The sequence below is a fragment of the Nilaparvata lugens genome, chromosome 4 (genome assembly GCF_014356525.2).
Source record: "Nilaparvata lugens isolate BPH chromosome 4, ASM1435652v1, whole genome shotgun sequence".
Lineage (NCBI taxonomy): Eukaryota > Metazoa > Arthropoda > Insecta > Hemiptera > Delphacidae > Nilaparvata > Nilaparvata lugens.
This window is the reverse complement of record NC_052507.1, coordinates 69413696-69440924: the sequence shown is the minus strand read 5'-3', so window position 1 is coordinate 69440924 and position 27229 is coordinate 69413696. Positions and strand designations below refer to the sequence as shown.

The 27229-nt window shown below is 34.4% G+C and overlaps 1 protein-coding gene across 1 annotated transcript in view; it reads right to left on the bottom strand.

The window, feature by feature from the left end:
• LOC111044047 (serine/threonine-protein kinase D3) overlaps positions 1–27229 on the bottom strand; it is a 199283-nt gene that overhangs the window by 137879 nt on the left and 34175 nt on the right. Inside the window, exon 2 of the mRNA XM_039427084.1 lies at positions 1480–1622. Within this exon, the coding sequence (XP_039283018.1) occupies positions 1480–1614 (135 nt within the window). The 5' untranslated portion in view covers positions 1615–1622. The remainder of the gene's footprint in view (positions 1–1479; positions 1623–27229) is intronic.

Genomic DNA, 27229 nt, shown 5'->3' with positions numbered 1-27229 from the left:
AACTCAAACAAAATTTTCAGCCTAACTGAAGAGGACGGTCAATTATTAAGTATATTGAGTTATTAAGGCCAGCAATGGAGTGAAGACCTACGTTTCTCCTATCTTTCCTAGCTCTACTTATTCTCTCATTCTAATATCATAGTTCTAGTATGCAGTTGAATTGAGAATTACATTTAATTTAAATATACCAAAGTGCTGATGAATCATCTTAGTTTTAATAGTTTATTTTCAGTTGTATTGGAAGTTTATTTCATTTTCATCTACCTTAGTAGACTATAAAGTTCTCTACACTATTCCTCTAACGTTCACTGTACTACGCACGTGTACGCCTACACAGTTCGATTATGAATTTCATGTTATTTCAATTCACCTAGGTATTGATGAAATACCTTAGTTCTCAATGTGACCATGTAGGAAATTGCACTGTACATATAATTATGTTTGCGTACACCTATGAAGTTGTATAACAAATTTCATCTGATATTAATTTGCCCTGGTGTTGATGAACAACCTTAGTTCCCATTGTGCTCATATATGGAATTGTATTGTACGCATGATTTCAATTATATTTATTCACCCTGGTATTGATGAACTACCTTAGTTCTTATCGAGCTAATTTATGAAATTGTATTGTAAATATTATTATGTACACCTACGCAGTCGTATTGTGAGTTTCTTTGGTTTCAATTTACCTCGGTATTGATGAACTAGCTTAGTTCTCATTGTGTTCAAGAACATTTTCTGAAATAGTATCTTACGTCACATGGACGGGAAGGGGCCTTTTGCAGGCGAGAATGATGTTTCTAGTTGAGGAATTTCATTCTATCACTGCAAAAGACATTCACGTCCAAGTAACGTACATTATTTTTTTCATAATAATCGACATCATAATATAACCTAATTTACAAATTCCCAATCAGGAATGTTGTGAAAGTTGACAAAACTTCCACCTGGAGCGCTGAAGGTGTTTTTTTAGCAGTTTTGCTGTTCCTATTTCGGAACTAGGAAACATACTCGACTGTATAGGAGGTTTCATCACAGTGCTGTAATGAGAATCATATGTTTATTTGTTCTGCAAACAGCTGTTTACCGGCTTGATTTCATGCATGGAAAACAGCTGGAATTGAATGACTATGGCAAAAATTATATTAAATGTTTTATAAAATACTAATCGTCCAAAAACAGATTTATTGAAAATCTGGATTCTCATCAATTATGGATATCTACCACAATATCACTTTCACAACTACTCAGAAAGGAAAAGTATATTACATGGCGCGGCCGGGAAGAATCAGTTTACAGGGCAAGCATGATGAGGCTTTAGCCGTCACAGGAGTTTCATACGAACCCTCCAACACACATTCACGGCCAAGGAACGTTCGTAATTTTTCGCCACACAATCAGTCAATGCTATGCAAATGAGTGAACAAATGACTGAATACGTCACTAAAACATGTACAGTGTGCAGTTGTTTTGTACCTTAGTGTTGATGAAGTCGCAGGCGTACTCCTTGAGCGACTTGAGCGTGAGCAGACTGGCGTCGGCCGTCACTGTGTCCCGCACCAGTCCGAACTGGAACAGGAACGTCACCTCGGAACCTTCGCCCGCCGCCATTCAACCCCCTACCGAACGAAACAAACCAACACAATTGAATAAAATGAAATATAAAGCATGATGTAATATAATATAATGGAGTAGAATATAATAGAATGGCATGGAATAGTATAGTATTTCATTCGTCATTCATTATCACAACGAATACATAGACTCCATCAAAGTACAATTTTTATTTTAAAACCTTCCAGTAGTCGCACCCTTCTCAATCACACGAGCAGTCACGTGTTGTATTTTGTACAACATCCAATTTTCCAAGTGTTATGTACTCTGTTTACTGTCAAAACATATTAATTGATATTGTATAATTACTTTTTCAATCTTCTTGGATTATTTTACGCCTATGAAAATTTGGATGATTACCATTTCAGAGCCCAATAAGTTACATCAAGCAAAGCCATCAATTCTGTGTTATTGGTTCGTTTACAATCCCCGTATACAGTCTTATCTCAACTTATGCACAGTGCCACTTATGCACTGTCGCGACTAAATGGCACCTAAAGACTGAACCATTGCTCGGTTGATATTGCAACTCAGTGGAGTGATGGGGGGAAAGTTTTGGAATGCATAGGTGACACCACCCCATTCAATAGTTTTGTACAGCAAAAAACTGTTGTACTTTTTACAACCGCGACTGCCGGAAGGTTAAATCATCAATCGGGCTACATATCACACTAAATAGGGCTACACATCACTTCATCTTATAAGAGAAATGAACAGTCAAACACGGAAACAATTCAGGACACAGAACTAAATAACAAGTGGAAGTAGCAATGACTGAGGCTACTATAGTAGACCAAAGTTCCTTGTAACTTTGTTCGGTTGACAATTGGTTAGAAAATATCATTGGACAAGCTTTAGGTGCTGACTGATTTTGTTGGGCTGGCAATAAGGTGAGGACATAAGTGTATAACAATAAGTTGAGGAAATATTAATTCATTCATTGTACAAGATACTAAAATCATAATATAATTATGACTTTGAAGGAAAAACTAGGCTGAGCCTGTACTATTTCTCAAGAAGCATGCATTAAACATGCTTTTGGTGCTGTCTAATTTTGTTAGGCTGGCTATAAGGTGAGGACATTGTATTTTAAGAAAATTAGACGAAATGCAGTTGTTTCAAACAGATTACTTCCAGTTATTCAGCTCAGTGGTTTAGAAATATTGTTGTAATAGTACAAAATTAAAAAATTAAATTTATTTTGCCTTTTAAATTCATTAAGAATGTGAGAAGAGCTGACCATAAACACTTTTTCAACGGAAGAACTGGGTTCACGGCGCTTAACTAATTGATTAGAAAGGCTTGTGATGACCATCACCATTAACACTTCATGATTTATGTTGAACATTTTTCATGTAGAATACTGCTATTGAATTACTTCATTGTACTTTTGAATGAATGAATAAATGATCGAAAAAATAACGATTATAAGTAATCAATCCCATAAAGGAAACAATCTCCATTATGAATGAGAGGAGAGTTTGCTATTCAAGGCTCATCCACTGAAGATGATAATCTAATTATTAGAAAAGAGCTTCATATAAAATTCTGTTTGAGAAGATTGAGAAGTATCCAAGTAGAAATTCACCCATGTACTGACCTACTATCGAACCAAAAAGATGCTAGTTTATGCAGTGTTGTAGCATATGAAGCGATGCAATCGTATCGATTATTCGTATTGATACTGAGGAGAGATTGAGAGTGAAAAATTGTATATCACAGTGTTGAAAATTACATCTGAATATTACAAAGAGTGCTTCAGAGCGTTTTACAAAATGGAATGAAAAGGAGGAATCTTTGTTACATAAAAGAGAGGTGAGACAAAATAGGTCAGAAGATAGTCTATTATTTAGAAGATCTTCTATAGAATAATATCTATAAAAGAATATCTTCTATATAATATGGAAAATAGAATCCTAGAAAAAATCGAGTTCCAGTTTCAGAATGAGATGAAAAGTCTACTGAAAAATACGAATTTTTCTCGAGTGTAGAACATATTTTTCCATAAAATCACTCAGAGATAAGAAGAAATAGGTTTCCAACAATGAAACAGAGAGAGAAATAACAATCAGTTTTCCTAACTTTCTCAGTTATTATTAGTTTGAAGTTCCATCCATGATGTCTCAATTCTCAATAATTAGGAAACGTTTATTGGAACTCGACTTGGAATCAGTGAGGTATGTTTGGGATTACGTTGAGACTGGTTGATGTTTGCAAGCTAGCATCAAACTCCAACGAAATTATTGGAGAATTAACCAGATTTTTCAATGCATAGCTGAGTATTTTTATAAAGTTCGGAATGGAACACGCGTAGCAACATTAATTCATGATATGCTATTCAGGTGTCCTCAAATTTCAAGTACGTACTCGAATTCATCATTATTTGATATAAATACAAAATACTGCTTATGAGTTGTAACTTTTTGGAATTTTCAGGTATTTTGAGCAGCATGAGATGATTTCTAGCATACCTCAGCTACATTACAATATACATTGCCAAATAAACTCTCAACTGCATCGACAAACTCAGGCTAAGCTCTCAGAAACTCAGGCTTAAACTCTCAGAAACTCAGTTACCGCGTGATACATGTACAATGGTACTGTACTCAGTACCGTAGCTGAACAATACGGTTTAACAAAAACATAATATTTTGGATTGATACAGAACTATCTGAAAAATACTTCTGCTTCACCGGTTTTATCGAATATTTCAGGTCTACCCAAACATGATATTTCGAATTGTGTACAAAGCAATCTGAAAAATACTTCTGCTTCACCTGTTTTATCAAATATTTCAGGCCTACCGAATACAGAAGGATTAGATGGAGCAACCGGCCTCAACCGAAAATCTACACAGGGAATAGGCTGGCCTAATTCGTAAGCGGATATGGGAAGTTTGAAGCAATAAAGCACTGTTTCATCGAAGGGACCCCCTGCCCCCTGACGGGGGAATTGGACAGTCCCTTCGACATCAGCACGTTCCCCCTCAAACCCACCGGTGTTCTCAAGCCCACAAAGCACATTCGAAATTTCAGGAGCCGGAACTGAATAATGATTTCAATATACCCCTTCATGATACACCAACATTGAATTGAATATTGATCACATCTCTGCCACGGCTCAGGTGAGCAAAACAATATAACAATAACAATGGAATCTGAACACTGGGAAGCCCCAACTATCTCACTCGCAATTATGATTTTGATTTCTCAATCGGTTCACGTATTTGATCAACACTACTGTATTAATATTGATTCAAATGGAATATCAAGTACTGTATTAATATTGATTCAAATATACTTTCAAGTTTAAGTAATTTAATAATCATTTAATAACGAACTGACACCAAAAACTACATTCTATTACTTTGAAATACAAAAAGCAAATTTTTTCATTATTTATGTATTTTATATCAAAAGAAAATGATTGAGTGGTCAGTTAAAAAGAAGAAATACAGACTAAACAAGTAATCAATCTTCAAGTAGTCGATGAAAATTCATAAATTATTATTAAAGGAAATAATAGCACAAGTAAAATCTTATAATAATCACAATTTATAATATTTTAGGTAAATATAATTTCTGTGGAATATTTTAATATTATAGATTTGAAATTGAAGAATATGCCAATATTTTTTGACATTTAATTGATTTAATCCGCTAGAGACAATACTAAACAATGGATAACACGTTGTGAAGTTGGCCGGCATGATAACCACCAACCAAATTAAATAGTACAAATCGTTGGTTCAAGTTTGTTTAGACCTTTTGACAAAATGAAAAATCTACCTTCATAGTGGAAGCCTCTTCAATTGCATTAGAACAAACAAAAATATTGTCCCATACACTGCTGCATTCTATCGGACAAATACTGTACTACGTCAAACAAGTCCCTCCTCCAACTCTTCGACCAATCACAAACGACTAACACCTTGGTAGTGAATGTCCCTTCCTCTCATTGGTCGTTCACTAAATATGAGGAGTCACGCGATGCCATTTTGTAGGCCGGAACGATTCCATCCAATGAAAGCCGTCATACTGGTCATGATGCAGCAGTCTATGGGACAATATTTTTGTATGTTCTAATGAAAAAAAAAAATGGTCAAGTGTTTAGATATGATATTATTCAAGATGTCGTAAATACTCTAGATCTATGCTGTTTTCCAACATAACATGTATTGGAGGCAATGTATCTGGTACTAACTGAACTGAAGATTGATCAAAAGTTTAAGATTATAGCACTGACTTCTAGTAGTTCTGAACAAATTTCATCCTCAGATTGCTCCATCGACCTTGTTGAGTGGTTTTAATAATCCAGTTATGTAAAGTAACGATCCATATGATATTCAACAATTTTTAGCAAAACTTGCGGGCTGAATAAACGTAAAATTTGATAAAACAAATCAAAACTAACGATTTATAACAACTCAATTTTTAAGGCTTTTACCATGTCGGTCAACTTCACTGACGTGTGGACAACAGAAAATAGTGAACCAACATTCGCGTTGATCCGAAATTCTATGGTTCCAAGAGAGTCGTTGATTCGTTATTTTGAGTCGGATTCAATAGAAGTTTTACAACGCTCTATTTGATGAAACTTTAAAACATTCTAATCATTAGCGATAAGTAAGTTCGCAAATTCGCCATGAATCGGTTACAGATTGATGAAGCTTGATCTAGTTTGACCAAGAGATTGTCCGAAACCTTTTCTAAGTTTAGGAGTGCAATAATACCTCAATAAAAGTACTGAACACAGAATTCTAAACCCACGAATTGAATATGCATGAGCACATTGGCTAAAATTGGACGAAAATAGGAAGAGCACACTTTAGAAAAACGTTCCAGCAGAATGCGTCACGATAAAGGGCTAATTTAAACACGTTTTAATTGGTAGGATTACAGTATGGAGAACGCCGGTTGAATAGATGTGATAAGCTTACAGCCGACGGTCATCTCGTACAATCAAATGGAAAATCTCGTGTTATTTCTGTATTACAGAATCGCAGAATTACGACTTTGATTTGAGTTGAAAGTATAAAGCTCATTGAAGCTATTCATATAAGTGAAGAACATATCTCATTCCAAATTTGAAAAATATCTTTGACTCTCTAGTGGTCATATGCACCATTTACGTTTAACGCTAAACCACGTTTACTTGAAGATATGGTTGTATTTATCATAATGTGTTTCATACGGGGTTTAAGCGAACAGCTGACATTTCTCCGTTAAAACCGAGCATCTAACCTCACCCTAACCAAGGATCTAGGGATTCACTTGGAACGTTCATTCACTTAAAAACACTCGAATATTAATAAAGCATCACAAAACCGACAGCATCAGAGAGAATAGAACCATAGAGAGAAGATAGCATAAGAAGATATCAAATGTTATAGGTCGTTTATGTTCCAAATTTCAAGCCGATTTTTGTTAACTCAAGGCGATTACTCTAGATTATTTTTACTGATTTGGCCAGGTTAAAGTGTAAGAACGACACAGTATAAGAGACTACAGCTTCACATAGCTTCACGAAAAAGAACTTCAAGTAGTATCGGCTAGAGTGAAATTTGCAACAGGCTAGAGTGATATTTGCAACATAAAGGCCATATTATGCCATATCCCATATAGGTACTATGGGATATCTTCTTATTATATCTTTTCTCTATGATAGAACCGAATAACTGAATAAACCTCTTGTTATATTCTCTGTGCATAGTATCATAGAGAAACAATACGCTGTTGTTTCTCTATGATAGTATACTCCGATATTCTGATGTATGAGATTGAAAATTAATAGATTGGTTGACAGTCTTTGATTGAACAGTCTTCTTGTTGTAGTTAAATGGCAAATTCTCAGTATTACTAGGTCTAGGTTAGTATAGCAAACTATTGTGGGAGCAATTATAACTATTTGTGGCAACAATTAAGGCAAGTTTGACTGAGCACACTGAGAAACAGCAACGCAACACAGAAACTGAGCAACTAATCTTAGTATGCGGTTGCTGTTGCCTTGCCATCCCCGCAGTCTGAACATCAAACACATCCAACTTTGTGTGTATGTGAATGACAACTTTGATGATGTATATTATTTATCCATAATATATGCCCTTGCCCTTAACAATAAGCCCTTGTCCTTGTTCCACAGTACTGCTTCAAAGTACTGCTTCTAGTACTGCTTCTGATAGTAACCCCAAGTTACTTGCTATAGCACAAATGCTATTCTCAAGTACCGGGTACATTGTAAATCTTGAAATATGGCTGTCTATGTTTTTTGATGAGACATGTATTAGAAGACAATTGGAATTTGTGGTATCAGCAGACGTTGTTGTCTTCAAGCAACAGATACATCTATTATGATGTGTTTCTTGAACGGTTCCAAATTTTCTTAAATAACTCAATATTATTCGTTACAAGTGGTAATTGAGTGAAATATTTCTAATTAATTTATTGATTCAATCCATCTAAATTCAAAATTTATAGTTTTAATGTTTATTTTGGACTAAAATTTTATAAAAATTGTAGACGTGAAATTCTAACCTTATCTTGGACTTTGTCACTTATAAATTTGGAAGAAAAATAGCACAAGGAGTACCTTATTATTTCATCTTTCAATGTTATTACATTAGTGTCATTTGCATTGTAAATAAATAGATGAAAATAAATTAGTATCCTTGTATACGTATTCATTAGATGGAATTTGGCCCTACAACATGTACTTACTTTACAGAATTCAATACAGTAATATTATCATTGTTTGATTCCTTGTAGGGGTAACTAATACTTTAGTTACTAAGAGTTACTAATACTTTAGTAAATAACTAAGACTTTGAATAAGATGGTTCATATTGTGATTATCAATCTTACTTATGATTAAGGTTGGGAAACAGTAACATTTTGAGAGATATTTAACATACTCTCGAGAATTACAAGGAAAAATACCATGAAACCTTTATTCAACTCTTAGTAAACTAAGAGTTTGATAACTTGAACTATGTAAAATTACTGTTTAAAATAAAAATCGATTACAACATGAAACGATATTTCATCAATCTCTATATGAACGAATTTCAATCAAAAATAGATGAAAAAGAAAAAGGGTAGGCCTACTAGCATAGCCTCCTCTAATACAGTAGGCTATTATTATGTATTAGAAGAGGCTATGCTACTAGTCATGCTTTGTAATTGACCTTTAAAGTAGCTCTATCACAATACTCAAATAAACTTTTATATTTTAAAACAGTTAATGCATGTTCAAATTGGATGAGATTGGGCGAACGAAAACAATGTAACTTCTTCAAATGTAGAAGTGGTTTGGATTTGAATAAGCTTCACAAATTCATCAAAACTATGAACTTGGTGCTCAGCAAGATTCCAAAATTCACAGAGAACCAGGAGTTATCAGGAATTGTGGCTGAGCTGGAGATAGGAGGCAGGTTATATAGCAACGATTCAAACATGTGTTACTTCAAGTGTGTATACATGTATTTCATTCATGAATGGCAGAGTGTTTGAGAGCATAGAGGCCTATATGACGTCAGAGGTAGTTCCGGTCTCACCTCTCAGGGTCCCAGTCAAAACTTTATTCCTTTTCGCTGCATACTGAAGTGAGGGGCAAAACCAGGCCCTGAAAAGCTTCAGCTGAAACCGAGCAACATTCATAAGCCGGCTTTTTATTATGCGTTTCGCCGCTAACCCGTTATAAACATCTGCTGTGACAGCCATCAAATATTCCACTTTATCTTCTTCCTTGTGCCTGCCATCTTCGCTGTTACAAACACTGAAATTGCTGTAACTTACAGCAGACAGCTACCATAAAGAGGTAATTTACATGGCATAAAGTTTCTGCGGTGGAATAAAATTCCTTCAAAAACATAAAATTAGTTTCGAATGAAGCCATAAAATTACAATCTAATCAAAATCATAATAAAAATAATAGTTTTGTATTTTCAGCCTACAGAATACGAGACAGTATTTTTAGAGGAAATCATACATTGGTACTCTAATAACACTAATTAGAACTCTAATACAAATGAGTATGGAACTGACGGAGGAAATGAGTCTACTACAGCAAAGACGATCGATCGGAAGAATACTTTCTTCTTCTTCTAAAGTACTAGTAGGTATTCTTCTTCCGATCCTCTCTTTGCTACCAGAAAATGAAGTTCGTATAGAACTTTGTATAGAACCATTTCTATCTTTCCATGTATCTATTCAATCAAAATCCATGTCCTATCATGCAGAAGTCACCAATTTATGTGACAATCAAAAACATGATTAGATGGTGGATTTGATGGAGTCTTTATTGTTCTTGTTCTTCTTCTACTTCTTGTTCTTCATCTTCTTATTGCTTATTTAGTTACAAGGATTAAACCATTCATCCTTCAATTATAAGAGGAAAAACATTCAATGATCATTTAGATAGATAATCACCATCTATAATAATATAATGAAGGAAAGTATCGGCTTATACACGTACGGGATAGGAAATTCACGAATGACGCATCATCACATCTGAACTACTAGAATGATTAACTTGTAATTTTGCATATTGATTCTTAATTTACCAAGGATGGTTATAGGCCTATTTTTGATTCTTCAAGATTATCAAGTTTTTAATTAAACCCTTGTGAAGCACGGGTTACCTGCTAGTTTAAAATAATTTGATACACGATGAAACTTTGAAATAATCAATTTATTTTCAACCCAAGAATACAGCTACCATTTGCGAAGTTCTACTTTGGAATTCGAATTCTAGTTAAACTTAACCGTGCTTCCTAAAGCACGTTCAGTCGACAATCTGAAAACAAGGCGTCTAAAGTTTGAAGTGAATATTTTATTACTTAGATTAAGTGATGTACTATGCTTTGAGCTGGTACTAGAGGTCTGAGCCTCAACACCACCAAGCCCTGCGCTGAAAACCACTAAAAACTCGGTCCGTGGAGAATGAAGCGACAATAATCCGCGCACATGTTTTTCCACTAACGATATCACTTCGCAAATTGGATTAACTGCGCTTAGAGCAACATCGAACACAGTTGAACAAGGAGAGTAATACAGCTAAACAAGGAGAGAAACATAGCTAAACAAGGTGTCGAGGATGGAGTAAATGTTTGAAGTAAACTGCACTACGTGTACTTGTTTGTATCTCACTAAGCAAAAAGCCAGATATTAATTCTGCAGAAAGGTAGAAGAACAATAATGGCGCTCGCTCTTTGATAAATCCGAAAGCCTCTCTAGTGCCTCCCCCTCACCATTCCAACAAAACCACCTCACAGAAATGCCAACAGTTTGCTGTGAGGCATCACCGGGGAATAAACCACCAAGATTAAACCCTTCCCACTTCACCCGGTTTCCGTTCTCGGCAATTGCCGTTCTCGATTAAGAGAAGCAGCAGATATCGTCTACATTTCAGTACACGAATAAACTTCCTTTCCAATTTCCGTATATCGAGCCGAGAATAATAATAATTTCGCTGTCGATCTATCGAGGAAAGCATTAAATTCACGTGCGATTAAAGTTGTACAACTCTAATAAATCTGTGTAGTTGATCAACTCTATTGATCTACATCTGGATTGTTGGGTTTAGTTTTATTATAAAAATACCACAGACGAAATTTGATTATTTACGAGTTAATGGCTTTGATAAATCACCTTGTCTATCACAGAGCTTGAGCGAGTTAATTTGAACTTGAATATGATAGTGGGATGAGGGTTTTAAAATAGTTTAAATCTTATCGCCTACTCCAACTTGTTTAGTTGAAGTTGCAGCGGATAAAGTAGAGAGACACTCGGGACTGAGATATTAGAATTTTCATGTTGTCCAAGCTGAAAGTGGGAGGATTAGCATGTAGGATGGATGATGAATAGATACTTGGATAGTATAAACAGCAATAAAGCTGCTGCTTATTTCAAGTTGATGAAAAATTCTAGATTTCTCTCACTTCTTCTGTTCTGGAATACTTCACGACCACTTCATGTCTTCCAATTGTAGAGATACATAAGTAATTATCTCATATTGTTTTAATGAATTAGTTGTTTTAGCAACACCAGATAATTGATTAAATACCACTTTTTCATTGCATAACCTAACTCAAGCTTTAGAAATCACAACTCAATCATGTGAAATTTGTACAGCTTAAAAAAAATTGAGAACAGCTTAAAACGAATTGCGACGACAGTTGAGGTTGTTTACTGTTTTCAGAGCCAGAAGCTACAGAATTTTGGACATGTGATGCGCAAGGAAAATAACAGACTCCTGCAGTTGATCATGGAGGGCAAGATTGAAGGATGACGCCGGCCTGGAAGAAAAAGAGCTTCCTGGTTAGAGCCTGAGAGAGTGGTTCAACATTGACTCTACATCCCTGTTCCGAGCTGCAGTCAGTAAAATCCACATTGCATTGATGATCGCCAATCTCCCTCGAGAAGCCGGCATATAGAAGAAGAAGGAGAAGGTACAGCTAAAACCGAAGTTAAAACTAGAACTTGTTCATATCATGGAAAACTTATCTAATCATACAGCCTGATTGGCCACTGTAAATATTCACTTTTACTTTATAAGAATACTACAATAAATTATTGAAATAAAATGAGTCAAAACATATTGTAAATAATTAAATTATAAGAAAGGTGATTGATTATGTTTTTATCTCACACAACCTGACTTATTATTGGAAAAGGCTTCACTTATACTATTCTTCTACTCAATGTGTAAGCTTTGAGTTTACTAGATTGATAATGGTGTAGTAGCCGAAATAATTATCTCAATTTTTAAATGAATTAGTGGTTTCGACAATATCAAGTCGTTCTAATAGCTGATAATTTAGCTTTAATAATAACACTTTTTCGTTACAATACTGCTTGCGTTTTAAATAACATAAAGACTATATCCTTTTGAAAAATGAAAGATCCAATATTAAGAAGAAGATGGAGATGGAGACTACTAATTTTTGAATTATGATGAATTTAAAACATCATATCTGAGAAATCAATAATTTTTCAATTAAAACACCTTAAACAAGTATCTTTGTTGTAAGATGGAGACTACAAACTTTGAATTATGGTGAATTTAAAACATCATATCAAGATAAGACATCAATAGTTTTTCAATTAAAACACCATAAACAAGTATCTTTGTTGTAAGATGGAGACTACAAACTTTGAATTATGATGAGTTTAAAACATCATATTTAAGATAAGACATCAATAATTTTTCAATTAAAGCATCATAAACAAGTATCTTTGTTTGTAAGATGGAGACTACAAACTTTGAATTATGATGAATTTAAAACATCATATTCAAGATAAGACATCAATAGTTTTTCAATTAAAACACCATAAACAAGTATCTTTGTTTGTAAGATGGAGACTACAAACTTTGAATTATGATGAATTTAAAACATCATATTTGAGACATCAATAATTTTTCAATTTAAACACCATAAACAGGTATCTTTGTTTGATAACCACGTGTAACCTATGATTTACCTGTACGTAATCAACAGACTCATCCTTGACAAATGAGATCCAATTAATCGATAATTTGCAACCAAACCCTGATAAGCTGTGGCTGTTATCACTATGAGAACAGAGGTTAGGTCGGTAAATGGAGATATCGACTCTAATAATAATACTTTTTCGTTACAATACTGCTTGCATTATAAATAGCATAAGGACTATCACCTTTTGAAAAATGAAAGATCCAATATTAAGAAGAAGATGGAGACTACTAATTTTTGAATTATGATGAATTTAAAACATCATATTTAAGACATAAATAATTTTTCAATTAAAACACCATAAACAGGTATCTTTGTTTGATAACTATGTGTAACCTATGATTTACCTGTACGTAATCAACAGACTCATCCTTGACAAATGAGATCCAATTAATCGATAATTTGCAACCAAACCCTGATAAGCTATGGCTGTTATCACTATGAAGAACAGAGGTTAGGTCGGTAAATGGAGATATCGACTCCTCGCGGTTACGAGGCGGGAAGGGGTTAGTTTGCGAGTGGGGGGGATTGAATATAAGGGATGCATTCAATCTGTCTGGAGCCTCTTGCTCAATCACTGTCCACCACCCCTCACTCTTTCTCTCTCTCACACTATCAGTTCTGCACTGTATACCTCATTCTATCGTAATGTGTGTGTGTGCTTCACCGATATGAGTGAGTCAATATGTAGTGCAAAGCGGTATAATAATTGTGTAGCGTCAACACGATGATGATACTCTAGCTTCATACAACAAATGAAAGCACTAATCGATATTTTGAATATTACCAGAGTGACATGAAGCATCTAGTGTGCAGTGGCTCTTGTGCAGTGATGGTTCAATCACAAAGGGAGTGCATATTGCAGTATGCAAACCAATATTACCCTCGCTAATACCAGAATTCTGAGAACCACTCATAAACCTGAACAGCTTAAAAAGTTACATCAATAATTCCTATTAGGTATACCTGAAGATTCTGAGAATTCATAATAATATCCTTGCATGTATTACACAACTAATCATTCAGGTATAATCTCCCTGAGCTACTTCCTATATTAATTGATGATAGCCCATGCCTAATGAATATTCAGGGCCCATTCATTAATTCAACCGAGAGATTAATTAATTATAGTTTATTCATCAAAACCGTGTACACTAGGCTGAGTACCTTGCTTCTAATTAAGGATATTTTCACTGGAAATATGACTTCATATAAGTATCATTTATAAGTATTATAGATTGGTTGTGGGAAGAGCTAAATAAATAGTAGGTATAGGGAGCTAAATAAACTATGCTTAGATAGAGCTTAACCTACAAGTCAACCTCTACTCATAGCGCTATCAATCAAACTCTATCACAAAAATCTGGTGTGGCGCACTCACACAACTTTCCTTGCAGTTATGAAAATTGATCACCTGACGCTAGTGTTCCCGCGCATCTCAAGACTACTACTATTCAAAGATCTGAGCCAGCTGGTGACAGGACAATAACGCTGGAAACACACGAGGTCTGCTATCTCTTCATAGTGAATGATTTAACGGAATCAACAGTTGCCAACAGTTTGCAATTGAAATAATCACATTTTCTCGAATTTCGAGCTTATTTTCAATTTTAGGTGAAAATGTTACTGAACATTAATTGTAGAGATTTTCATGCTCAATCTTTTCTACTTGATTTTTTTTGTTTAAATTGTATCTAAAGCCTGATAATTGGGAATCTAAAATCAAATTTTGCATAGATGGGGCGGAGCTCCTGAAATTTTAACAGTTATGGGACTTATGGCAGTTGATAGAGCTTATCAATGACTAATTTAGGTATGAATTTGATCAAAATCGTTGGAGCCGTTTTCGAGAAAATCGCAAAAAACCTGTTTTTGACAACATTCTCGCCATTTTAGCAGCCATCTTTAATTGAATTTGATCGAAATTGTTCGTGTCGGATCCTTATATTGTAAGGACATTAAGTTCCAAATTTCAAGTCATTCTGTTAATTGGGAGATGAGATATCGTGTATACAGACGCACATACACTCATACACACACACACACACACACACACACACACACACACATACACATACACATACACACACACACACACACACACACACACCACACACACACACACACACACCACACACACACACACACACACACACACACCACACACACACACACACACACACACACACACACACACACACACACACACACACATACACACACACACACACACACACACACACACACACACACACCAGAGCAATACCCACTTTTTGGACTCAGGGGAACTTGAAACGTATTGAAATTTACAAATTGGGCTTTCCTTACCTATGGTAATAGGGGAAGGAAGTAAAAATTACAATGCTTTGTTCAATTTAAGGAAGGAGTGTATAATACATTACAGAGGAAAGAATTGGCTTATACATGTAGGGGATATGAAGTTCACGAATGACGCATCATCACGTCTGAACAACTGAACTGATTAAGTTTAAATTCAGCATGAAGATTCTTAATCTACTGAGGTTGGTTACAGGCCTATTTTAAATTCTTCAAGATTCCATAAAGTCAACTTCTCAGTTTGTCAAGTTTTTTATTAGACCCTTGCGGAGAAGGAGTTACCTGCTAGTCTATAATAATAAAGGAAAGAATTGGCTTATACATGTGGGGGATATAAAATTCAAGAATGACTCATCCTTGACAAATGAGATCCAATTAATCGATAATTTGCAACCAAACCCTGATAAGCTGTGGCTGTTATCACTATGAAGAACAGAGGTTAGGTCGGTAAATGGAGATATCGACTCCTCTCGGTTACGAGGCGGGAAGGGGTTAGTTTGCGAGTGGGGGGGATTGAATATAAGGGATGCATTCAATCTGTCTGGAGCCTCTTGCTCAATCACTGTCCACCACCCTCACTCTTTCTCTCTCTCCCACTATCAGTTCTGCACTGTATACCTCATTCTATCATCGTAATGTGTGTGTGTGCTTCACCGATATGAGTGAGTCAATATGTAGTGCAAAGCGGTATAATAATTGTGTAGCGTCAACACGATGATGATACTCTAGCTTCACACAACAAATGAAAGCACTAATCGATATTTTGAATATTACCAGAGTGACATGAAGCATATAGTGTGCAGTGGCTCTTGTGCAGTGATGGTTCAATCACAAAGGGAGTGCATATTGCAGTATGCAAACCAATATTACCCTCGCTAATACCAGAATTCTGAGAACCACTCATAAACCTGAACAGCTTAAAAAGTTACATCAATAATTCCTACCTGAGGATTCTGAGAATCATAATAATATTCTTGCATGTATTACACAACTAATCATTCAGGTATAATCTCCTGAGCTACTTCCTATATTAATTGATGATAGCCCATGCCTAATGAATATTCAGTGCCCATTCATTAATTCAACCGAGAGATTAATTAATTCATCAAAACCGTGTACACTAGGCTGAGTACCTTGCTTCTAATTAAGGATATTTTCACTGGAAATATGACTTCATATAAGTATCATTTATAAGTATTATAGATTGGTTGTGGGAAGAGCTAAATAAATAGTAGGTATAGGGAGCTAAATAAACTATGCTTAGGTAGAGCTTAACCTACAAGTCAACCTCTACTCATAGTGCTATCAATCCAACTCTATCACAAAAATTACAACGCTTTGTTTAATTTAAGGAAGGAGTGGATGACATCTATAATACATTGTAAAGGAAAGAATTGGCTTATACAAGTGGGGGATTGGAAATTGATGAATGACGCATCATCACGTCTGAACTACTGAACTGATTAACTTAAAATTTATTATGAAGATTCTTAATCTACTGAGGTAATAGGAAATTCACGAACGACGCATCATCACGTTTGAACTACTGAAGAACTAATTATTGAAATTCAGCATGAAGATTCTTAATCTACTGAGGTTGGTTACAGGCCTATTTTAAATTCTTCAAGATTCCATAACGTCAAGTTCTCAGTTTGTCAAGTTTTTAATTAGATCCTTGCGGAGCACGGGTTACTGGCTAGTCTATAATAAAATAAAGGAAAGAATTGGCTTATACATGTAGGGGATAAGAAATTCACGAATGACACATCATCACGTCTGAACTACTGGACTGATTAATTTAAAATTTTGCATAGAGATTCTCAATTTACCTAAGATGGTTATAATATAATATACTTGCATGGATCACACAGCTAATCATCCAGGTATAATCTCCCTGAGCTACTTCCTATATTGATAGCCCATGCCTAACGAATATTCTATTTAAAATTCTTCAAGATTCCATTACGTCAAGTTCTCAGTTTGTCAAGTTTTTAATCAGATCCTTGTGGAGCACGGGTTACCTGCTAGTTCAAAATGAAGTACAGTAATAATGAATTAAGTTTGTCCTAAGAATTATGAGCTTAGAATAAAAAACAGTTGATCACTATTTCTTGCTAACATTCATACATGAGTTTCAATGATACTTTAATGAACTGTACCAATATTGGAGAAAATATTGATTTATCTAAAATATTACTTTAATTAACAATGAGTTGAAAACGTGTGATAGAATACATGAATGATTAATTTTTTAAATCCAATCACTTCCAGCAAAGATTTCCATCTCTCTCATGAAGATTTGCATGGAATTGAGTAAACTCATACAGTTTTGAACATGGTATATTCTGTATTTACATTCATCATGGTCTAAATACATCGTGATTAATAATGATTGCTTTCCCAGATTTTCATTCAATATGGTATCACGAGAATGGTGTACAGACATTAAACCGAGACACCAAGAGATCTGTTTATACGTAATTGGTAGAGAACGTCTAGCGGTGTTATTGAAGGAATGAATCCAGTGAGACGCGATGTTATCGACACTGAGGTTCGGCAATTAATTTGCTTTTATCCGGTTCCATTAGCAGATTCGTACGAATAGGCAGGTTTTGCCAGCGCTGGGAAACAACGCGGATGCCGTTCAAAACCCAAACATTATATATATTTGTTATAAATGATATATTTATTACAACCATCTTAGAAGGCCTATGACACCTGTCATTCCGCCTCTTATCATTAATTATTACTGATAAGACTAATACAAGATTCCCGCAGAAAATGTAGATAGTTTATTCAATAATTGGTTTGAAGAATACGGGGTATATTTGGAAATCCGGGAATCGTTTTATATTTTTTAAAAAAGGATGTAGATTTTTCAAGTATAACCTGAAAGTATAAACTAACGTAGATGTAATGTAAATTCATTGATATAAACTAATGAATTAGTATAATAAACAATAATATAAACTTAAGGATCAGTTTTATTCATAAATTTGAATGGAGAATTCACACCAAATTTGGTTGAGGAGAATATGAAAGTTACAAAGGTAATTTACTGATTAATAAATATTGAGAAGAGGACAGCATTAGTGGGGAATCTTCAATTATGAAGAAAATTTGTCCTAATTATACCGATCCATTTAATAAAATAAGTATAGAAGAAGCTGAGTGACAAATGAAATTGAAATTTTCAAGAACACATATAAAAACCTCTTATTCATGAATTACTGAAATATAAAATAGGATAACTACCATTGAAGGAGTCCAGTGACAAATAGTTAAGATCTTCATAAACTGATATGAAATCAATGATTCATGAATCTCTCATCTAATAACAATTATTGAAGGAACTAAGTGACAAATAATTAAGGTTGAGATCTTCATGAAAATCAAGAACTAAGAAAAAACTCTGAACTAATAAAATTCAGATCTCCATGAACTGACATAACATTTTCTGACGTTCAATTTTAAAATTCTGTCGAAATACATTACCGATTTGAATAGAGAAATTTTCCAAGGAAGAATTGCAACAGGGTTCAACAAAAGAAACACATTCTAGAGAATGTGGAGACCGTCACCCGAGGTAACCTGCGTTGTTCAGAATCTGTAATAACGCATAAAAAGGGCGATTCTTTTCAAACGAAATTGTTTGCCATGTAGGAAGGGACTGAGACCGGCATTCATTGCATTGCTCCAGCATTGTACACCACAGAATCCATTACACCAACCTACCAGCAACAGATTCTCTCTCTTCCTTCCTCCTTTTTCCCATTATCTCGGGATTTTCTTGTCCTTCTCTCTCCATTTCTATTTCGCCAATTCAGAGCACGTGCATGAAAGTCACAGAAGATGCTGCAGATGCAAGAAGCAATCATGTATTTGCTTACTCTCAAGACACTGAATTGAACTCAACAGGATAATACAGAGATGACAGTGAATGGCAAGCAAGAGAAAATCTCACTGCTCTGTCATTAGCCACAAAAATTTAATTAACTTCATCAGATTGGACCTAAATAAGAAAAACTAAAACTAAAAACTATTATTAATAATGATTGTTCATGAATATGCATTCATTCATGAAAATGATAATTAATACTCATTCCCAAGAAAGACCGTCATTTTATATGTTAAAATTATTTGTTCAAATTTATTAAAAAAGTAACCTATCATTGGTATATTTTATTTTTTAATTCTAGAGGGAAATGTGGAATTTTGAAGACGTATCTGGGATACAAATGGTGTAGTAAAAATTAATGAGCATTCATTAACGATGTTTTACTAACGGAATACTTTGGTCAGAGAGTTTTTTCTAAATTACAAAAACTAAAAGTTAATGTGCTTATTTTTGAGATAGCGTCCAGTATTAGAAAATACTGATACTGTTTGCTATTACACTACCGGAATGTAATAATATTTTGTAGAAAATCTCATCAAGTTGAAGAAAACAACAAGTGAGAGACCATAACAATTTTGATTAGTTCTCATTGAATTCTATAGTTCTTAGCTCGCATTCACAATACCATTTCACTGCTTCAAGAGAAAAGCCTAGAGTACATGTTTGAAACTGTAACCCGTGATTTCCAATTTTACCACAGTATCTTATATTCTAATATTCAATATTCTATACGAACATTATCATCCATTATGTTGAGAATTATATCTAATCACCTATTATGATGAGGATGAAATCAAGGGTAGTACGTATCACTAGTAGTAGTTACTACAAGCGTAGTAATACTTCGTAGAAGAAGAAACCTCACAAATTGTTCTTCAAGCCAAGTTCATCCATACATTTTTTCTCCACTATTAAGACCTAACAGTAGCAAAATATTCCTTTGAATTAGATTAGATACTATTAAAATTACAACTATTAAGTTATGATTAAACTACTAGTAGTTCTGTGAACAGTAGACCTCACGCAGTATTCTCATCCACAAGTACCTGATTGAAACTATAGACCTTATGGGAATACAGCAATAGACTGGCTTCTCCACACATCTGTGTAATCACTTGTCAGCTGATTTATAATGAATAATTCTATAGTCTGATTTTTACTTTCCTTGTCCTATAGGTAAGGAAAGTATTGCTTTCCGAAAAAAAATTAAGGTACCCAAATTCCGAATTTCTATACGTTCTGTATGTGTGTTTGTGTGTGTGTGTGTGTTGTGTGTGTGTGTGTGTGTTGTGTGTGTGTGTGTGTGGTGTGTGTGTGTGTGTGTGTGTGTGTGTGTGTGTGTGTGTGTGTGTGTGTGTGTGTGTGTTGTGTGTGTGTGTGTGTTGTGTGTGTGTGTGTACACGATATCTCATCTCCCAATCAACGGAATGACTTGAAATTTGGAACTTAAGGTCCTTACAATATGAGGATCCGACACGAACAATTTCGATCTGATGCAATTCAAGATGGCGGATAAAGTTGCCTAGATGGTGAAAATGTTGTCAAAAACAGGGTTTTTTCGCAATTTTCTCGAAAACGGCTCCAACGATTTTGATCAAATTTATACCTAAAATAGTCATTGATAAGCTCTATCAACTGCCACAAGTCCCATATCTGTAAAAATTTCAGGAGCTCCAACCCATCTATGCAAAGTTTGATTTTAGATTCCCAATTATCAGGCTTTAGATACAATTTAAACAAATTGAGCATGAAAATCTCTTCAATCAATGTCCATTAAAATTTTCACCTGAAATTGAAAATAAGCTCGAAATTCGAGAAAATGTTATTATTTCAATTTATAAACTGTTGGCAACTGTTGATTCTATTAAATCATTCACTATGAAGAGATAGCAAACTTCGTGTGTCTCCAGCCTTATTGTACTGTCACCAGCTGGCTTGGATCTTTGAATAGTAGACTTGAGATGCGCGTCAGGTGATAAATTTTCATAACGGCAAGGAAAGTTGTGTGAGTGCGCCACACCAGATTTTTACTCTAATATTGGCGTATGAAGGAGGCTTCTTTTTCCTTTTATATTATCCTTGAAATGCAAAATTTCCAAAAACCTTGTATATACGTCGACGCGCAATTAAAAAAGGAAAATATCTGTCAAATTTCATGAAAATCTATTACCGCGTTTCGCCGTAAATGCGCAACATATAAACATTTAAACTTTCAAACATTTAAACATTAAGAGAAATGCCAAACCGTCGACTTGAATCTTAGACCTCACTTCGCTCGGTCAATTAAAATACAATAGAATACTTCAATGGATGAAGTTCAAAATGTTTAATATTCAATGTCGTCTGAACATAAATCGCAGTACTTTACTTTGGGCTCTTCAAAGGAGTGAATCTCCAATTATTTGAGAAGTATTCAATGTGGAGAAGAAACGTGCTGTATAATTTGAGCGGCAATTGGCTGTAATGACATTGGCAAAGACCTTTTTTCCGGTCTGTCTGGAAAAACAAGACGCTTTTTTCCTTGTAGCTGAGCAGTTGAGACAACTTTCTTGTGATCAGTCCCATGGGAATCACGTTTCGCTAATGTTTCCTCGATAATTGCAAATTTAAACCTCGGAAACAAGTGGATAGATTAAACTGAGAAATGGAATAGAACACTACTATTACTTGATTTCTATATTAAAGCATTACTCTCAATTATTATGAAAATTTATTATTAAAATCATCATTAAACTATTTTTTCTAAATGAAATATCAACGAGAAAATATAGTATTTTTGCTCCGTTCAACAAGTCCCTGACTCTTCATATTATTCAAATAATATTTAGTTCCACTTATGCCGGTAGTGCCTTTTTATATAAATTTATTTACTTATAATATTATTTATAGTATCTATCATATTTTTAATGTAAGTACTGATTGTAAAATGTTATGGCAAATAAACCAATTTCAAAATTTCAATTTCAATATACTGTTGAAATTGATGTTGCTTTCCATGACGAAACACTATATTAATAACTTTTCATATAACATGAAATAATACACATTGAACCAATTAACAAAAACATAAAATCCATGATTAATGGAATAGGTTGAATTAAAAATAAAATTTGTTTGATCATACTTTTATATAATAACTGCCAATTAAGTGGCAGTTTTGATTATAAATCGGAACAAAAGTTTTCAACTTTTATCTGGAAATGTCACCGACTTCCAATACTTCCCTGGAAATCACTAGAAATCAGAGTTGAAGATCACTTATAAGGAAACAGTTGTCCTAAAGCTCAAACTGAATAATTTTGAGATTGAACATGATAAATAATTTAAATTTTCTAATATTCGATTATAGTATAAATGATATAGCATAAATAATCGTGAAGGTATAATTTAATAAATGATTACTGATACAAAACATATTGGGATGAAAAATACAATAATTGACTACTCTCCAACATACAATAGAATTATTCTCTTATCAGTTCAAGATAATTAATATTGCTCTCGATATGATAAGTAGAGGAGACTCAAACCGAGGATTTGATACGAGCATATTGAGAAGAATTAACAAATACTCTTATCGTACCGGGAAATCTTTTAGTTAATCAACAGAAAACTAAACTAATTGGTTTGGTTTCAATTTTAGAAGAAACCAAGGAGTTGGTTGAAAAGGGTGAGAAAATTTCATCACTTAAAATGAACTATCATGTACAGAATGAAGAACAATATTGTTTGCCTGAGCATTTATAGAATGTGTAATTGAACAAAGTTTCTCCAGGCATGAACCCACATATTTTGTTTGCTGTGTCACAGATTTGTTCATGTGGATCACAATACTCAACCGACCGAATTAATCGCCTTTATAACAAATACAACCATACATATACAGGTACTGCTTGTCAGTGCCTCCGAATAAAACGTATAAAGCTTTAATAAAGCCAGAGCGGCTAGATCGTGGAAGCAGGAATGTATCCAATGAAATACCACGGGAAAAATGGAATGATTGCGTTTGTTGATACCACGTGCTAATCGAGTATGAATTTAATATGAACTGCTGTGAGGCAGAACGTTCATTGAACGATTTAATAGAGATCTAGTATTGTGAGGAGTAGTTCAACTGTAAAAAGTCATCATAGCGGAGCAATATCGGGTGCAATAGGTTGCAGAGCACTGTTATTTTCAGTTTTGTAAGTTTTCAATTTAATTAACCTTTCATCTCCACCTACGCGTTTATGCTACTTTGTTTGTGTATTAATTTAATCGTATAATAATTTACTATAAGTTGATGGAATTATATTATATGAGTTCTAGATAGTATTGTAGGCTCGGTGTAATAATTATTATGTAAAAATAGTAATAATTATCATGAGTGTCCTCGAACGGATTCAACGGAAGGCAAAAAAATTGTGTGACGCAAACGAATGAGTTCGAAATGTATGAAAAGCTAACACCTTGTTGCAAGCACAAATTAATAGAAGACTGGTACAATGGACTCACTACAGCATTGTCATTCTATACAAAACAATAGCCCATGTAGCTACATTGTGTAATGCACTGTATTGTACCAAACCAAACACGATTACAAAGTGATTTATACCTAAAGCTTGGTGGTTGGTGCCCAACATGTAAACTGGCTGATAACGTTTAGTTGCTTTGCTAACACAATAATAATTCAATTCCTTTGAAATGGCCGATCATAGAGATTCACGTTATATAGTCGGTTTAAATGATCTGTCAATCGACATTGCCGATTCCCTACCGTAGTTTATGAAACAATTTTTGATAAGTGACAAGATTTGAAATTTATCAAATATTTATACAATAGCACTAAAAACATTAAAAAGTAAAGTAAATTCGTATAGCTTTTGTTGGTGGGGAGTCCCTTGCGGGAAGGTCCCACCGCCTGAATATATAATTTAAGCCGTCAATGGGCCTTACGACTGTCATACTTCAGCCGGGACCGACAATTTAACGTGCCCACCCGATAACAAGGGAGTGATCTGGTTAAAAAACTTTTGGTATTGAGAGGGTTTGAACCCGGGATCTCTATGATGCTACGCAAGCACTCTATCCACTAGACCACGGATCACTCCTTAACTGAAAACATTTCACATTCAACATACAACATATTAAATTACTTGTGTAGTAAATGAATTGATAAATAATTACTATTGAATTTCTTGTTGAAGTGAGGTCCACGTTATAATGGTAGTTATAATAGGAGAACAACGTTGCCGATCCTCTGTCATAACAATGCCTTCTATAGACGGTAGTTGATACAGGTTTATTAACTGTTCATTCTCTTTTAAAATAATCAATTATATTTTATTAAGCAAAAAATTATATTTTTCAATAATTTCATAATGCATTTTCATAATAAAGATTAAATATTATGTTAATTAATTATGAATTCTACATTGTTAAAAGACGATCTAGCAACAACAGAGCAAAGCGAGATAGAGATAGCGCTATCCGTTTTGTTGAATGATAGACAAGGATAGCATATACCATTGCTAAACACACACTGCCATTATAACGTGCACCTCACTATAGATACTACGTTATAATGGCAGTGAAGAAAAATGGCATTATATTGGCAGTGACAAAAAAAACCTACGTTATAATTGTTTGCTTAATAATTGATTATTTTAGCTTGTAATCTTGTTTAATAAGTACATTTTAGATGTAATTGTGTTTTAGCTGTGTAGACTCTTGTATTATTTTGTATACTTGTGACGATGACCAATGTTTATTGTAAACCAAATGGTAATAAATATATTATCATTATTTAAACGAGAATGCAATGCTGGATCTTTGAAAACAATTCGGCTTCAAGTCAAAAGTAAGAACTCGCTAACGCTCGTTTAATAAGTAGCAAGATGGAAATAAGAAATTACTGTGTAAATGATGAAAATGTTAAATGTTAATTACTGTGTAAATGATGAAAATGTTAAATGTTAACTCTACTCCCCTTACATTTGGTATACGTTTCTCCCAATTTCGTCATTTGTTAACATGTTGGGATGAAGTGAAAGAGTTGACCTCTTCCGCTCGATGTAAGGGAAAGAATGAAACCCGAAGCGTGGGTGTACATGTACGAGTACGAGAAATCCTCTAGAGCTGCTGCACCAATGAATGTTGCAAACCTGGGCAAATGGCGGTGGATCCAATTTGATTCGTGGGTAGTTTATGGCACAATTCGCGGAAGTTCTCACTTCTGATTGAAGTGAAATGAAAAATTCAAATGTCAGCCTGCCTGGCAGCAGGTACCAGCACAGATCTAAACCTATGTTTATTTAGGTAGCAACGACCACTGTCTATCTTCATTCAGCCAGAAGCTGGTCATAAAATGACAACTGTGAGCGAAAACTTCCAACAAACAAAACCGACAGACCGGGGTCAGATGACGTGCTGTGCTGTGTCACATGTTAAAATCATTTAGACACAACTTATCCATTAGTAGCAATGTTACGTTTCAATCAGGTAGTCTAATTTGATTTCGGTTCACGTTTCATACATCATGCATCGAGTTTTGGGTTGAGTTCTCAAAAAAAAATTATGGAACAACAGAAACCAACTTGATCTAAGGGTAGTTTGCACAAAATAAGTTCGTTTTGGGGTGAGTTCTCAAAAAATTATGGTACAACAGAAACCAACTTGATCTAAGGGTAGTTTGTTCAAAATAAGTTCGTTTTGGGTTAAGTTCTCAAAAAATGATGGAACAACAGAAACCAACTTGATCTAAGAGTAGGTTGCACAAAATAAGTTCGTTTTGGGTTGAGTTCTCAAGAAATGATGGTACAACAGAAACCAACTTGATCTAAGGGTAGTTTGCACAAAATAAGTTCAAACTTGATCAAGTTTGGTGATAAAACTCGAAATGTATCACACAATACATGAAACCAATGTACCAAGAATGGATGTATACTAGGTACGTACATTGAATGAAACCATAGCTTGATTGGATACAACGATTGTTTAGTTCAGATTTTCATCTCACATCCCACTCAGAGTGAATGTCAGTCAACAACTGTGAACCAACAATAAATTGAAACATCAACTAGTCTCTTTATATCTGCAGGTAATGGAATTGGAATATTCTCACAGAACTTGCGAGATGGGCTGGCTACATGAACATTTCACTCAACATTATAGTCAATAAAAAAATCTCTCTATTTGACCTATCCAAAATAAGCCTAGTACTACAAAACCTGATAAAATCCAAAACAAGTCGAACATCATAACTTGTGAAAAATTGTCGAGTGGATTATACATTGCATGCAATGACGCATGAAATTTATATCTCAATGTAACTTGGTAAAAAATCAGCTGTCGTGTGGACTATTAATTGCAAGCGATGAGACATGCAATTGATAACTTGAAGTAGCATAGTATTTTCTCCCGACTTTTCTCTGCTTTCAACTCGGTAATCTTTTGATGATAGTAGCATAGCTGTTTACATCAAATTATTAGCATTGTCGATACAACAACCCAAACATCCATTAGTCGTTTATACACCGATATCTCACCGACACGACAGGAAAGGACAGAATTTACTCTGATGGACAGTATTAGAGGAGACAGTAGTTATTACTTTGCGAGGTCTACTGTTCACAGAACTACTAGTATAGTTGAATATATAATTTTATTGTATGGATGCATAAAAAGTACATGCTGTATGAATGGAATATGAGTATTCATCACCACTATTTACCAAATAAATTTATAGACTTCATGCTACATACAGTAGCCTACATTCAAATACACATGTATGGATGCATATAATATACATGTATGAATGGAATATGAGTACGGTATTCATCATCATCATCATTTCTATTATGCAATTAGAATATATGCATCATAATTAGCTTCCCTGAAGCTCATAG